Source organism: Megachile rotundata, chromosome 3 (genome assembly GCF_050947335.1).
Source record: "Megachile rotundata isolate GNS110a chromosome 3, iyMegRotu1, whole genome shotgun sequence".
In the NCBI taxonomy this organism is placed as follows: Eukaryota; Metazoa; Arthropoda; class Insecta; order Hymenoptera; family Megachilidae; genus Megachile; species Megachile rotundata.
In genome coordinates, this window is record NC_134985.1 from 8,257,087 (window position 1) to 8,273,959 (window position 16,873).

The window sequence follows — 16,873 nt, forward strand, 5'->3', positions numbered from 1 at the left end:
CTGACATTTTAACTTGACAATTGACAATTTAACAATTTATCATCTTTCTCAAAATTAAAATACTTAAAATTAAATAAATTACTTAACTATGTACCCAAAATGAAATGCATTTAATGAAATAGTAAATGAAAAATAAAATATTGAACATCACTAATAAATTCAATAATAAATATCAATCGTGTGACCAGTAATTTTTTACATGAAAAAAAAGAAGGTAAAATAAACAATTTTTTCAAATAATTTTCAACTAATATCAAATTATATGATTGTTTCTCTAGCAATAAAATAAATGTTATTTACACAAAAACGATTCGTTCAAAGAAAATTATAAACACTTCGAATCGAATTCAGGGCTGGAAGAACGCCAAGTGTGACAGTTCCTTGACCAAGCCTATGCAACATTTAAAATATAACAGATACAAACTATTACATCCACAAGGAACTAGAAGAATCTGGTGACATGATTAAACAGGTACATTGAATCCAAGGAAAGAAAATTACCAATGTTGGAAATGTACGATTCCTAAATTAGATTCAAGGAATTCATTCATATACATATAATCCTTGTTTCGATTTAATTATACACAAACAATTTGGATCGTATTGTACTTTATTTGCGTCCAGTAGTTGTGAATGTTTCGATTTTATCGTCGATTAGCATAAATCATTATAATAGTGTTTGCTGCGAAAATAAACGATACGAAACACAAAATTCCTTGAGGCGTTCGATAAATAAACTTTGTGGCTTACAAAACTTTAAAGATATTCGAATTTTAATTTCAAAGAAAAATTGTATAGTAATTATTTGTTATTATGTTCGTTTCTTATATGAGACTATAGATATTTTAATTGGAATTTTGAAAGTTGGGAATTTGGGAATTTGGGATTTTGAGAATTTGGAATTTGGAGAATTGGGAATTTTGAGAATTGGGAATTTTGAGAATTGGGAATTTTGAGAATTTGGAATTTTGAGAATTTGGAATTTGGAGAGTTTGGAATTTGAAGAATTTGAAGAATTTGGAGAATTGGGAATTTTGAGAATTTGGAATTTGGAGAGTTGGGAATTTGGAGAGTTTGAAATTTGGAGATTTTGAAATTTGGAGATTTTGAAATTTTGAGAGTTTGGAAATTGGAGAATTTGGAATTTGAAGAATTTGGAATTTGGAGAATTTGGAATTTGGAGAATTTGGAATTTGGAGAGTTTGGAATTTGAAGAATTTGAAGAATTTGGAGAATTGGGAATTTTGAGAATTTGGAATGTTGAGAATTCGGAATTTGGAGAGTTGGGAATTTGGAGAGTTTGAAATTTGGAGATTTTGAAATTTTGAGAGTTTGGAAATTGGAGAATTTGGAATTTGAAGAATTTGGAATTTGGAGAATTTGGAATTTGGAGAATTTGGAATTTGGAGAATTTGGAGAATTTGGAATTTGGAGAATTCGAAATTTGGAGAATTTGGAATTTGGAGAACTTGGAATTTGGAGAATTCGAAATTTGGAGAATTCGGAATTTGGAGAATTTGGAATTTGGAGAGTTTGAAATTTTTAGAGTTTGAAATTTTTAGAGTTTGAAATTTTTAGAGTTTGGAATTTTGAGAATTTGTAATTTTGAGAATTTGTAATTTTGAGAATTCGGAATTTAGAGAATTCGGAATATGGAGAATTCGGAATTTGGAGAATTCGGAATTTGGAGAATTCGAAATTTGGAGAATTTGGAATTTGGAGAGTTTGAAATTTTTAGAGTTTAAAGTTTTGAGAATTTGGAATTTTGGGAATTCCCAAATTTCCACATTTTCAAATTTCTAAATTTCAGAATTTCAGAAATCCCTAATTTCCGAATTTCAAAATTTCTAAATTTTTAAATTACAAAATTTCCGAATTTTTGAAATTTCCTAATACTAAATCCCAAAATTTTCATAACATTTCTAAATTTTTAATTTTCCCAATTTCCAAAGTTTCAGAATACTAATCCTCTAAACAATCGATTTCACTTCCTACCACCTGTACATAAAACCTACAAAGAGCATTCCTACTGTCCACAAATCAAGCTCCCATAAACCGCGTCATACAATACCCAATTACACCGTCTTCTCGTCTCTATAAATCATTAAGCTAAAGTCATTCTCGCCTGCCAACAATTCCATCTTGTTCGGCACCGTCAAGAGTATCGCTATCCACACCGCAACAAAGTTGACAGTTCTTGACAGATGCTCCATAAAATCATTTCGACGATTGAAGTCGATGATCCAAAGGTAGAAATTATTCGCTGAAATAGATGACACAGTTCCACAAGGTGGTTCTCTCGTAACGACACCACCTACACGACTCGTGGAACCACCTCTAGTCTGGTTATTTTCGTTTGCCTTGATCCGCCTCCCTCCAATGTTCCGTGTGTCCACAAATTCAAAATTCAGTCGGCGTCGGGACGCGAGTTATTTCGCGTGCCCTACTTTTTTCTCATCCATCAGAGAGCAGATAAAGTTCCTTGACATTTACGATTCTCTCTTTCTGTATCTCCGTTGAAAGAAATTCGTCGTTGAATTCTGGTTGAATCGTGGTTTTTGAATTCGCCTGCGTTGAATTCTGATTGAATCGCGGTTTTTTCGCGGGTTTGGAGGTGTAATGGGAAGAGTGACGTGAGATGAAATTTTGAGGATGAAGGCACACGATCATGGTATCGTCGCCAGAAATGATGAACAATTGACTATTTCGCGGTTGAGACGGTCGTGGTCTGAGAAGGACTGCTTGATCGTGGATTTTCTTGAATATTTGTATGGACACAGAGGTTGGATATTATTTTGTTAAAGTGGAAATTCATGTATAGTGGGATCGGAGTTTGTGGAACATTATTGTTGAGGAATTCACCCTTCGACTATTTCAAATTTGAAAGAATTTTTTTAACTTTCCTGTGTGGTACCACACAGAAATTAGTGGAATATTGTTGTTAAATAATTCACCCTTTGCCACCCTTCGAGTATTTCAAATTTGAATGGATTTTTTTAACTTTCCTGTGTGGTACCACACAGAAATTAGTGGAATATTGTTATTGAGGAATTCACGATTTGTTGCGAGTCACCCTTCGACTCTTTCAAATTTGAAAGGATTTTTTTCACTTTCCTGTATGGTGCCACACAAAAATTAGTGGAACATTGTTGTTGAGGAATTCACCCTTTGCCACCCTTCCAGTATTTCAAATTTGAATGGATTTTTTTAACTTTCCTGTGTGGTACCACACAGAAATTAGTGGAACATTATTGTTAAAGAATTCACCCTTTGTCACCCTTTGACTATTTCAAATTTGAAAGGATATTTTTAACACTAAAACTACCAACCAGTCAAAATGACTAGTTTCAGATTTCTCATTTTATATTACAAAATTTTATTGTCGTGATTTTATGGAAATATCTGCCATATTTTGTTGAGGTAAAAACTAGGTCTATATGTTACTTGATGCTTTAATATTTATTTATTTCCCTTTTCATTTTATTTTTCATTCTTCGATAAACGAGCATTTAATGTCGGTAGTTCTAGTGTTAACTTTCCTGTGTGGTACCACATTTTCTTGTGTGATAGTAGTGAGAAAATGATAGATTATCCTTTATTTATAAAATTAATATTCACAATTTGAAATTTTCTTTTAGTACTCATTTTAATAAGTTCTGTCTAATATTCTTATTTTAATATCTTAATGTAATATTAATTAATACTCTCATTTAAGAATATCAATCTTGTCTATTATTTTCTAATGATATTTTTATTTTGATATTCTTGTCTAATATTATTTAATAAAATTTTTGTCTTAATAGCTTAATGTAATGTTGTTTAGTAGCATTTTTACTTTAACGTGTAATATAATATTATCTAATAGTATTCTTGCTTAATAGTGTCTGTATTTTAATATTAATAATATACATTTTTAGGTAAAACATGCAATGTATAGGTTATTATATATCATTTTAAATATGAAATTATAATAAATCATTTTTAATTTGAAATTATTGCACATATGAAGTGATGGGTTTAGTGAGTCAGATCCTACTATACAATATTAAGAATCAGCTTCTGTATTTTGAATGAAAATGAAAATGAATAAATGGTTGTATTTGTACAGATGTTCCAGGACCAATTAGCAGTGAACCAGTCGTTGTTGACGGAGGCAAAAATTGGCTGTCATTGAGTTGGGGAAAAGCTGAAAGAAGAGGACCAGCACCTGTCATTGCTTATAGAGTTGACGCTTGGTTACTGGGGAGTGACGGTGGAGCACGATGGGTCGAGGTATTTTATTTATTTATTCAATTAATTTCACTCACTATTCAATCATTAATTCACTTATTAATCTGTGAACAAACTCGTGAATTTTAAATAACATAAAAATTATAGAGTTCACAAAATTACAGAGATACGAAAATAAAAACTGAATAAAATATTAAAATATCATGATACAACTTCATTTAAATAATAAAGCAAAATAAAATATTTTTAATAGGATTCATAAATTTCATTTTTGACAGTGAATTTATTTCGTTCGTGCATCGATGTCAGATAAAAATACAGAAAATGTAGAGTGTAACACTAATCACTAATATGTATTACTAATATTTTTACAATGCAACAATTTTGAAGGAAGTCGAAATCAAGTAAGAAATATTTGTTCATTAATATAGACAATAGCATAATTTTTATTACGTTGTACATTTCTTTAAAAAAATATTATACAGCTGATATATAGTATGTCCCATCTTGAAAATATTACTTACTATTTTAAAGTTACACTTTTCAAATATTATTCCAGCTATTACATACTAATAAATATTACTATTATCTGCAAGTTTAAAGTCATTAAGTATCATTGTTATTTATTATTCTAAATCGCAGAAGTTGTTCTACAAATATTTTGTGTCTAGTCGTTTCTTCAAGTTTTTATAACATAACCTCAATTTTAAAGACAGCTTTTATCTTTTAAATATTGAAAATCACTAACAGAAAATGGACTGATTTTAAACATTTTATAAAATGAATGTATATCGTTGTTGTTTTATTTCTTTTATTTTATGTGTCCTATTTTATTTCTTTTATTTTGATCCTCTTATTTTGTTTCTTTTATTTTGATCCTCTTATTTTGTTTCTTTTATTTTGTTCCTCTTATTTTGTTTCTTTTATTTTGTTCCTCTTATTTAATTTCTTTTAACCTGCTTCTTTTATTTTGTCTCTCTTATTTTGTTTCTTTTATTTTGTTCCTCTTATTTAATTTCTTTTAACCTGCTTCTTTTATTTTTTCTCTCTTATTTTGTTTCTTTTATTTTGTTCCTCTTATTTAATTTCTTTTAACCTGCTTCTTTTATTTTGTCTCTCTTATTTAGTTTCTTTTATTTTGTCTCTCTTATTTAGTTTCTTTTATTTTGTTCCTCTTATTTAATTTCTTTTAACCTGCTTCTTTTATTTTGTCTCTCATATTTTGTTTCTTTTATTTTGTTCCTCTTATTTAATTTCTTTTAACCTGCTTCTTTTATTTTGTCTCCCTTATTTTGTTTCTTTTATTTTGTTCCTCTTATTTAATTTCTTTTAACCTGTTTCTTTTATTTTGTCTCTCATATTTTGTTTCTTTTATTTTGTTCATCTTATTTAATTTCTTTTAACCTGCTTCTTTTATTTTGTTCCTCTTATTCTACTTCTTTTATTTAATTTCTTTTATTCCGTGTTCTTTATATCCTCCATTTTGTCTGCAATATATTTCTTCCATTACAGCTTGGAATGACACCAATCAACGCGTTCGACGCGTTCAACCTAAAACCCGGCGGGGAATACAAATTCCAAGTGACCCCAAGAAATCGTTATGGCTGGGGAGAGTCTGTTACGATGACGAACTCCGTGAGGGTCAGCGAGGCCCTCGATCTTCCGGAGTTCACCAAGATCTTGCCAGGTCAGCTCAAGGTCCTCGAGGGAACGACAGTCGAATTGGAATGCGAGGTAAAAACTCTATTATTAGACGAGGTTGAGTTTCTTAATTTTATTATTAACCCTTTGCATCGAAATTTCCTAAACAATGCTTAATCGCCAAGTGGATCCTCGATTGTGACTCAGAACTATAACACTTGGACTAAAATCAAACATTCGAGTGTTCTGAAAGAATGTATACTGAAATGTAATATCTTTGATATTTAACTGTTTCAAGTTTGAATTATTGCAGAGAAAGTTACATTATGTTTCAAAGAAATATTTCTATAATCAGTAATTATATTTCTATAATCATTTCCACAATTATATTTTATAAACATTTTTAAAAAGATATTTTTTACAATAAAAATATAAAACAGCATATTGACATAAGCTATTGTACATGAACATTAGTGATATTGTATATGAAAGTTATTTGACAACAATTGTATATGAAAATTGAACGCAATAATTGTTCAAAAAAATTAATAATAATTGATAAGGTATACCTGTAGAATTTTTCAAATTATAATTAGACATTTTAATATAGTAGATATTTTAAAAGGTGTCTTTTCTGAAATTCACATTCTTCAAATTGTTTCAAAAGTCATATTTATAAAAAAGAAGCTCACGTCAAAAAGCCTGACATTTTCCATTACTGTGATTGTGATGCATTAACAGGGAAATAGAAAGAATAGAAATGTTTGTAACAATGATATTAAATTTTGTAGATACGTATGGATTCAAAGGTAGACGTAAAATGGTATCGAGAGTCAACAGAGATTGATCCAAACAGTGATCCAAGATATTCGATCAATTATAACGGATCGAAATGTTCGCTTACTATCGAGAAGGTTCAGGAGATCGATAATGGTAGATATATTTGTGAAGCCAGTAATCTGGCTGGAAAAGCGTCATCGTTCGCTAGGGTGCTCGTTGTTGATGATCCAAAGATCATCGAAGCAGATGCAAAACTTAAATCAAGGTAGTAATCGTGAGAAACATTGAAAAATTAAATTTGGCTGCAAATTCAGTTGCAAATTTATTTACAAATTGATAACAAAGAAAGTTAAATACTAAACAGTTGTGATAGACTTAAAATAATTGGTGATTTACAATTTTTATTGTTCATGCAGGGTGCTAGCTGATGATACTGAAGATCGACCACCAGAATTTACCATGAGAATTCGTGACAGAAGGGTTCAAGCTACATACCCTGTGAGATTAACTTGTCAAGTGACTGGACAGCCAGTTCCTGAAGTCACGTGGTTCAAAAATGGCGCAGAGATTCGTCAAGATGGTAAATCAAGTTTCATAAATATTATAAAAGAATATAAACCTTTATGGTATAAAGATGCTCACAGTAATGTACAGAGTGCCTCACAATTGATGTCATTGTGTTATCACAAGTAAATTCATTGTGACATAACAAGTAAACAAACTTTCAGTACCACTTTAAAATAAAAACGACTAAAAATGAACATTATTCAATTAAAAAGTTACTTGAGATGTTTTTTATGAACTAAGTTATGCTTGATTACATTATTCGTTAAATATAAATTACTTGATTAATTCATTTTTATTGATTAAATGATTGACTGTGCTTAATGTTACACCAATTATGAGTCAGCCTGTAGACAACGTCCATAAATAACTAAATGGAACCCAGTTATATAATCTCTCCTTTACAATAAGAATTATTAAATCTCCTCAACAGAACACCAATTATGAATCCGCCTGTGCACAACGTCCATAGATAAGCAAATGAAACTAGTTACTTAACCTCTCCTTTACAATAAGAATTATTAAATCTCCTCAACATTACACCAACTATGAATCAGCCTATACACAACGTCCATAGATAACCAAATGAAACTAGTTACTTAACCTCTCTATTACAACAAGTATTATTAAATCTCCTCAACATTACACCAACTATGAATCAGCCTATACACAACGTCCATACATAACCAAATGAAACCAGTTACATAATCTCCCTCTTACAACAAGAATTATTAAATCCCAAAAATATGAAAATTATACCCAAGAATAAGGTCATTAACATAAATTCCCCATTATTTCCGTGTATCACTCTCCGGTGACTTTATACCACTCCTTATGAAACACTCCATATATTCATATGTCCGATCTACTATAATATGTCTACTAACACCGAATAATTCCCAAGAGTTTCATACGTGTCACGAGTGTCATAAGTATCACGACATACAAAATTTCACTGACATGTTCCTTTGTCCTTGAAGAACGCCACATATTCTGGGACGACGACTCGAACTTCCACACCCTGGAGATCACTCATTCCACTCTGGAAGATTCCGGCTGTTACATGGTGACAGCGAAGAATGTGAACGGTTCGGTGTCCTGTCGATGTGTCCTGGTCGTCGACAAAGGGATTCGTGCTTACATAGCTCCAGAATTTTTGCGTGATCTTGACGCCGCTTACACGGTGAAATTGGGTGGAGATTTGAGAATGACTGCTCAGATCGAGGCGTATCCTAGCGTCGGTGTCGTCTGGTGAGAATCATAATTCATAGATGGTACCATTTGATATTCAAGGTTGAATAGTATGTTTCTGATCAATCATATGTGTATGAAAGGTTGAGACATATTAACTGTATGAAAGGATATGATATATTAACTGTATGAAAGTATATGACTGTATGAAAGGTTAAGGCATATTAACTGTATTGAGGATTAAGACATATTAACTGTATAAAAGGTTAAGGCATATTAACTGTATCAAAAGTTAAGACATACTAACTGCATCAAAGGATAGTACATGATATGTATTAAGTGTATGCATATAACAGATACATACTATTTATTCAGAAAATTAAGTCTGCATAAGATGAGTTAACCTTCTGTCCGATCAAGCTAATAATAATATAATTAGCAGTATAGTTTTATACAAGTCTTTGCAGTCAAGTGGAATGCTAGAAAGGTGAGGACCTAGAGATGCATTTAGGTACCTAGCTATGTAGGTACCTAGTTGTACAGGTGTCTAGTTATCTAGGTATCTAGCTGTCTAGATATCTAGCTATCTAGGTATCAGGTTGTATAGGTATCTGGTTGTATAGGTATCTAGTTATCTGGGTATCTAGCTGTCTAGATATCTAGCTATCTGGGTATCAAGCTGTATAGGTATGTATCTAGCTACCTATGTATCTACCTATGAAGGTATCTAGTTATATAAGTATCTAGCTATATTGGTATATCTAGCTGTATATGTATCTAGCTATCTTGGTATCTAGCTGTTTAGATATCTAACTATCTTGGTATCTAGCTGTCTAGATATCTAGCTATCTAGGTATCTGGTTGTATAGGTATCTAGTTATCTGGGTATCTAGCTGTCTAGATATCTAGCTATCTGGGTATCAAGCTGTATAGATATGTATCTAGCTACCTATGTATCTACCTATGAAGGTATCTAGTTATATAAGTATCTAGCTATATTGGTATATCTAGCTGTATACGTATCTAGCTATCTTGGTATCTAGCTGTCTAGATATCTAGCTATCCTGGTATCTAGCTGTCTAGATATCTAGCTATCTGGGTATCAAGCTATATAGGTATCTAGCTACCTAGGTATCTACCTATGAAGGTATCTAGCTATATTGGTATATCTAGCTGTATAGGTATCTAGCTATCTGGGTATCTAGTTATCTTGGTATCTAGCTACCTAGGTATCTAGCTATCTAGGTATCTAGCTGTATAGGTATCTAGCTATCTAGGTATCTAGCTATTTAGGTACCTACCCCTCTAAATATCTAACTCTCTACCTCTCTGTCTATCTAGATATCTAGCTATATAGACAACTAAAGATCCAGAAATCTAGACATCTGAAGATCTACAAATCTATTCATGTGAAGATCTAAAAATCTAGAAATCTAAAGCTCTAAGAAAATATAGACCTGCATATAGTCATATCTAAGCTCTCCATACAATAACCTAGAAATCCCAGAATCTAGGAATATAATGAAACATAGATCTACCTAACATGAATACACCTCTAAACCCGATAACAACACAACCAACATACCCCACAAGTGATATCATTCCATATCATCAATCATTTCCATTTCCATTTCCAACCAGGCACCGCGACGGAAATCGTCTCCGTCCAAGCAGAAGAACAGTGATGACCTTGAACCACGACGGCACGATCGAGCTGACCTTGGCAAAGGTCACCCCAAGGGACGTCGGTGTATATTGTTGTACAGCCACCAACGAAGTTGGACACACTGAGACTTCTACGAGGGTATCCATTATTGGCACTGAAACTCAAGGTGAAAACTCGTCCCTCGAAGGTCTGCCAACTGTCACAGTGGCTACGCCAGACATACCGTAAGTTTTATGTAACATTTATACAATCATTTAGGAGGTTCATTAATTATGAAGTTTAACAATTTCGCAATTTATTATTGTTGGATTTATTGGACGGTTATTAATGTTCGCAGATACTCGAAGGAACCATTGTTCGTTAGGAAACCTCTGTCTACCGAAGCTATCGAAGGTGATACTGTCATTATTTCTTGTGAAGTGGTTGGGGACCCCAAACCGGAAGTCATGTGGCTGCGCGACTTTCTCAAGGTTCGTGACTTTTACTTTTGTTGTGATTTATTTGGTTATTTGTAATTTTACGAGGGCAATTTTTTATGTGATAATTGACTGGAGTGAGTAGTTAATTATTACATTATATGTGGTCATAAAGTGGTTAGTATAACTATGGTTAGGTTAGTATCAAATTATCTAAATTACCCAAAATTATCAAATTTCAACTTTTAAACTATTAAACTTGTAAACTCAAAAATTTTCAAATTCCAAGATATATAAATTCCAAAATTTCCAAATTCCAAAATTTCCAAATTCCAAAATTTCCAAATTCCAAAATTCCAAATTTTCCAAATTCCAAAATATCCAAATTCCAAAGCTTCCAAATTCCAAAATTTCCAAATTCGAAGATTTTCAAATTCCAAAATTTCCAAATTCGAAGGCTTCCAAATTCCAAAATTTCCAAATTCCAAAATATCCAAATTCCAAAGCTTCCAAATTCCAAAATTTCCAAGTTCGAAGGTTTCCAAATTCCAAAATTTCCAAATTCGAAGGCTTCCAAATTCCAAAATTTCTAAATTCGAAGGTTTCCAAATTCCAAAATTTCTAAATTCCAAAACTTCCAAATTCAAAAATTTCCAAATTCCGAAGTTTCCAAATTCCAAAACTCCCAAATTCCAAAGCTTCCAAATTCCACAATTTCCAAATTCCAAAGCTTCCAAATTCCACAATTTCCAAATTCCAAAGCTTCCAAATTCCAGAGTTTGCAAATTTCAAAATTTCCTAAATAACCCTAAATCTCCATATCCCCAAATCCCTACATCCCCAAATCCCTATATCCCCAAATCCCTATATCTCCAAATTCCTATATCCCCAAATCCTTATATCCCCTAATCCCTATATCCCCGAATCCCCATATCCCTAAATCCCAAATCTCCACATTTTCCAAATCTCAAAATTCCCTAAACTCCCAAACCCCTAAGTCCCTAAATTTCCATCTCCCCAAATTTCTAACTAAACTCCAAGTACATACAAGTATATCTCGATAATTCCATAATCTCGATAACTGGGATGTCCCTAACCAATACCCCTTACAGCGGCAACACTCGAACATCACCGCAAGTAGTATCAGCGCATCGTCCGTTCATTAGTCAGACCATACGTTCCCTCCTTACATTCCCATTGTCACCATGAACAATCTCCTCCGATTGAGCAATAAATTTCTCTCTTTCTCTCGGGTGTCTAACCTCACGTAACTTACTGTTACCTTTTAAAGAGCCGTCCGATATCAATGCCGTTTCCACCGGCGCATATAATACTTGGCCCATTTATGGGCATAATGCGGTATGTTACGTTGTCATTTCTTTTTCGCAATCACCTTGACCCACATTATCATGGGATCAACGTAGCATTAGGGACACGTCATTTCACCGATTGCTCAACTCCTCGTTCTTTCTTCTTTTTTTCTCTCGATTTCGTGCGATCAACCATCCGTCGAACTCGTCGATTCGTTTGTGCGACCATTCGGCGCCCGTTTGAACGCTCCTTTCATTCCATATCGCCAGGTGCATCGCGACGAATGATTAATCGTCGAATTAATCGCACCCGAGACGTGTTCCGTTGGGTAATTTCGTTTGATCGGAGAGATATGAACATGTTACAATTTGTATGCTCGTAGTTGAATGTTTATATTGTGCCGAAATTGTATGCATCGGATGAAGTCTGCGTGTATGCATGTGCGCGTGTGTCTGTGCGCATGTGTCTCTGCGCATGTGTATGCGTGCGCATGCGTGGGCAGGGGGTGTACCGCGATGTAATTGTTGAGAAATGAAATGTGGGGTACCGTGAACGGAATGCAATTTAAATTATCGGTCGATGAGGTGCAATTAGTCAGAGTGTTGTTAATTCAGTTTAACGATCATTCTTGACCCTTAATATCCTTTTGAGATACTTAAGTGAAGAATTTTTTCATTTATTTTAATATTATCTTTTTTAATGCAGTTATACTTCTTTTTTCGTGTACTTATTCTTTTGATATTTAGTTCTTTTTTTGTTTTAATTATACCTTTTGGTTAGGGTAGATTTGACCAGGTTAGATTAGAACTAAGCTTGTTTTGACTAGGTTAGGTTAAAACTAGGCTTGGTTTGACTAGGTTAGGTTTGATTAGGTTAGTATTATGCCTAGTTTGACTAGGTTAGGTTTGACTAGGTTAAGTTTGATTAGGTTAGGTCAGAATTATGCTTGGTTTGTCTAGGTTAGGTTTGACTAGATTAAGTGTAACTAGGTTAGGTTTGACTAAGTCAGACTTGACTAGGTTAGGTTATATTTTATTATTTTCTCTTGCACACATATTATATTTATTTCCTTTTATTTACATATCGTGTTTATTTTTTTGTGTTCATAAAATTGTTTTGCAATTCTCTAAAGTGGAATATCGTTTACTAATACAAGAAATAAGGAAATTATGGACATCTTTGCTAAGTATGGTGATCCTGCCACCATCTTCCCTATTTAATAGACTTATGTTTCCTGGAAACGTTTCATTCACATTTTCATCGATACTCCATCGCAATGACACTTCCAAGTTTACTCGAAGCGATACCTTATACGAAACTACGATCAACGAATATCAATTGGATGTAATTTTAAACATATTGACGTCATATTATCGCGTTTGATTATAACGATACGTCTGGCATCGGAAAACACCTTTGCTGTAAAATTTTACTGATGTAATTATCCGTAGTCGTTATAAAACAATTAGTATTGATGTGTGTCTATAAATGAGAGACAGTAAACAATCATAAATAAATTTATTTTTGAAAGAAATTTCAAAAGGAAAGTCTAACCTTAACATACAAAAATAGAAAAATATTTGAATGATTTCGGATAAAGTCATTCAACTTTATATAAAAATAGTAGAATAATTTATAATACAAAATCATTCAATCTCTTGTAAAAATAATAAAATAATTTTACATAGAATCGTACAAATTTTTATAAATATAGTCAAATAATTTCAGTCAAGTTTATATAAAAATAGTAGAATAATTTTATACAAAATCATACAATCTCTTATAAAAATAATAAAACAATTTTATATAAAATCGTACAAATTTTTATAAAAGTAATCAAATAATTTCAGTCAAGTTTATATAAAAATAGTAGAATAATTTTATACAAAATCATACAATCTCTTATAAAAATAATAAAACAATTTTACATAAAATCGTACAAATTTTTATAAAAATAATCAAATAATTTCAGTCCGATTTATATAAAAATAGTAGAATAATTTTATACAAAATCATACAATCTCTTGTAAAAATAATAAAACAATTTTATATAAAATCGTACAAAGTTACAATAAAAAACATGGAGTCCTAATGTCACATACGAAAAAGAAAAGTTTGATATAAATTTCTGTAAGTAATTTCAAAAATAGAAATGGTAAATAGAAGTGCGTGGGTGCAATGGTAAATTGAATGAAAAAGGAAACCGGAAGTGATCGGTGACCGGAAAAACAGCGATCGTATATGGCAACCACGTCACTCGAGGATACATGCATTATCGAAAAGAGTCCAGAAATGAGTCTCCCCACTTTTCATGCCGAAGTCGGCTTTCTTCGTGGATGGATCGGTAGTGCAAAAGCACTGGCGGCAAAACAGTCGTTGCGTGTCTTTGGCGAACGAGTAAAGCCAGTCTATCGATCTCTCGTGATCCTCGTTTTACGATCGATTCTAACAAGTGACATGGATAGTTCTTATCCCCGTTGCTCTGAATATTCCTTGCAAACCTCTTGACTAACCCAGTGATTGCTAGTATCGCTAGTACCTCTTGCTAGTATCGTTGATACTCCTCGTCCTATATTGCATTTGGCGTTTCGATGTGGAAACTTCAAACGTAAGCAAAAATTTTTTTTAAATTTTAGGATTTATCATTATTATTGATTATTATAATGCAGTGCTATTGAACACTGTACTTTTTTCATTTGTTTTTTTTTTTTTTATAATAGTGATTTGAAAATTTAGTTATGCGATACACGAGTGTAGTTACAGCCTAGACATCTTAACAATCAATTTTATAGTTAATTATTTCACAATTTTATAGTTAACAATGATGATGCTGTAAGTGTGTTAAAATATGAAAAATATTATTATAGAAGATAATGTGAAATATAAAACAGAATATATCTAGTTGTACAATTATATAGATTCTACATAATTATATTATAGTTAGTTCATACTGAAGTACAATTAGTCCTTCATTTTTACAGTATGAAAAATTATTAGTTTTCATTTATGTAATTTTCTAAAAAATTTATTAAAAATTAAGAAACGTGTAACTTCATATTTTACAATGTTCTACACATTAGGATATAAAGGTTGTCAAGGTTGTCATTTTCTATTTAAAAATCATACTCAGCCTCCAGCTAGTTACAACAGTACTTCAAGGTTAACCATGTTTACCTGTTTAATATTTACAGTGAACTAACTTTAAAAAAATCCATGATATATGATTAAAAATTTATAATAAAAGAAATCAAGGTGATTGTATAATATTAGTATAGACTAGTAGTTGAAGAATTATTTAGAAGAATTAAATTAATATGCACTGTTGATAGAAGAGGTGGTAAAATTTTAAACCAAAGGCTACTATGATATACTAGCTTACTTTTCCACATTTAAAATCTGCAATTGCATTCTAAAATAAATTAAAAATTGTATAATTGAAGAATTATTCAGAAGAATTAAAGGTGCATCCACAGTTAACAGAAGGGGTGGTAAAATATTTTAACCTAAGACTACCATGAAATACTAGCTTATTTCTCCACATTTAATATCTGCAATCACATTTAAAAACGAACTATAATTTGTATAATTGAAGAATTATTAATTCAGAAGAATTAAATGAATATCCACAGTTTGCAAAAGGGGTGGTAAAATATTTTAACCTAAGATTACTATGAAATACTAGCTTATTTCTCCACATTTAATATCTGCAATCACATTTAAAGACGAACTATAATTTGTGTAATTGAAGAATTATTAATTCAGAAGAATTAAATGAATATCCACAGTTTGCAAAAGGGGTGGTAAAATTTTTTAACCTAAGACTACCATGAAACACTACCTCATTTCTCCACATTTAACATCTACAATCACATCCAAAACCAAAATATAAAATCCAATAATCAAAAAACAATATTTAATAATATTCAGTCCTACTTAAAAATGCAGACATTTGATAGAAAGGTCAGTAAAATTTTGAACCAAAGTCTAGCATAAAATCGTAGCTCGTTTCTCCTCATTTAGTACCTGCAGTTGCATTCAAAACCGAAGATGTACGTATTTGGAGGTGTATATTCGTAGTCACGACGCGTTACGTCCCTCTGCTATAGAGGAAACTCGGACTCGGCCAACAGGCGCTGATATTAGCGCTTGAGCTACGACCGGTTCGACGAATGTCCTAACGATCTCCGTAGAGATCGAACAGTGTGACTCATGCTCCGTGGAAATTACGGCTTCGAGATCTCAGAAATCGATTAGATCCACGATGATATTTCAATAAACTGGACCGTGCACCGACAAAAAACAGACCGACATTGTATTGCCATCAGATAATTCTGATCGGTTTACGATAAGGAGACTCGTTTAGAAATTAATTATACCTTGCGAAATTTGTAAATATTACGACGGATAAGTTGTTTATGACAAGGTCTGATCACTGTAAAAATAAGGACTTAAATTACTATTGACATAATGCATAATATAATTTATTCTTATTTAAATAATTTATTTAACAAGTTAGATATATTCTAGATGGATAGTGTTTAAAGAGATAAATTATTTAAAGGTAGAATTCATTTTGATTCCTTTTTGTGGACATTTATTTAAAATTTTATTTTGTTTGTTAATTAAAATTGAATTTAGTTTCCACTCTGTTTACAAACAAATTTAACTACTTACCAGCAGAATTTAGTGTAAAAAAATCCTTCAGAGAGTGCATCGTTACAATCAACCAATAAATACATCAGAGAGTAAATGTCTCTGTCATAAAATTTGAAAGTACACATGTCAAATGCAGTTAACTGGTTAAAAATTTGTTCCCAACATATAATTTTGTTATACCTCGCTTCCTTCATAAGATTCAGTCGATTAAAGCGTTTCTTATGTATGAATTTATCGTTTTTCGACGAGTTCGCGTTCCAAGCCCGCCCCAGAGCCCCAAGCGCAGGAGTTTACCGAGCGCCCCGACCAAAACGCCAGCAATTCTCAGCCAAATCACCGTCCGCCGTGTCCAACTGTTGCCCATCTGTTTTCCAACTGTAAATATAGATCTACAGACGATGACATTGCTTGTAGTCCT

The 16,873-nt window shown here is 32.1% G+C and overlaps 1 protein-coding gene across 4 annotated transcripts in view; it reads left to right on the plus strand.

The window, feature by feature from the left end:
- Positions 1 to 16,873, plus strand: part of LOC100882703 (uncharacterized) — a 96,126-nt gene that overhangs the window by 51,738 nt on the left and 27,515 nt on the right. For all 4 annotated transcript variants that reach the window (XM_076529767.1, XM_076529764.1, XM_076529766.1 and 1 more), the window contains 7 exons: positions 4,109 to 4,272; positions 5,743 to 5,964; positions 6,663 to 6,916; positions 7,068 to 7,231; positions 8,196 to 8,466; positions 10,048 to 10,296; positions 10,410 to 10,542. In XM_076529767.1, coding sequence (XP_076385882.1) covers positions 4,109 to 4,272; positions 5,743 to 5,964; positions 6,663 to 6,916; positions 7,068 to 7,231; positions 8,196 to 8,466; positions 10,048 to 10,296; positions 10,410 to 10,542 — 1,457 coding nt within the window. The remainder of the gene's footprint in view (positions 1 to 4,108; positions 4,273 to 5,742; positions 5,965 to 6,662; positions 6,917 to 7,067; positions 7,232 to 8,195; positions 8,467 to 10,047; positions 10,297 to 10,409; positions 10,543 to 16,873) is intronic.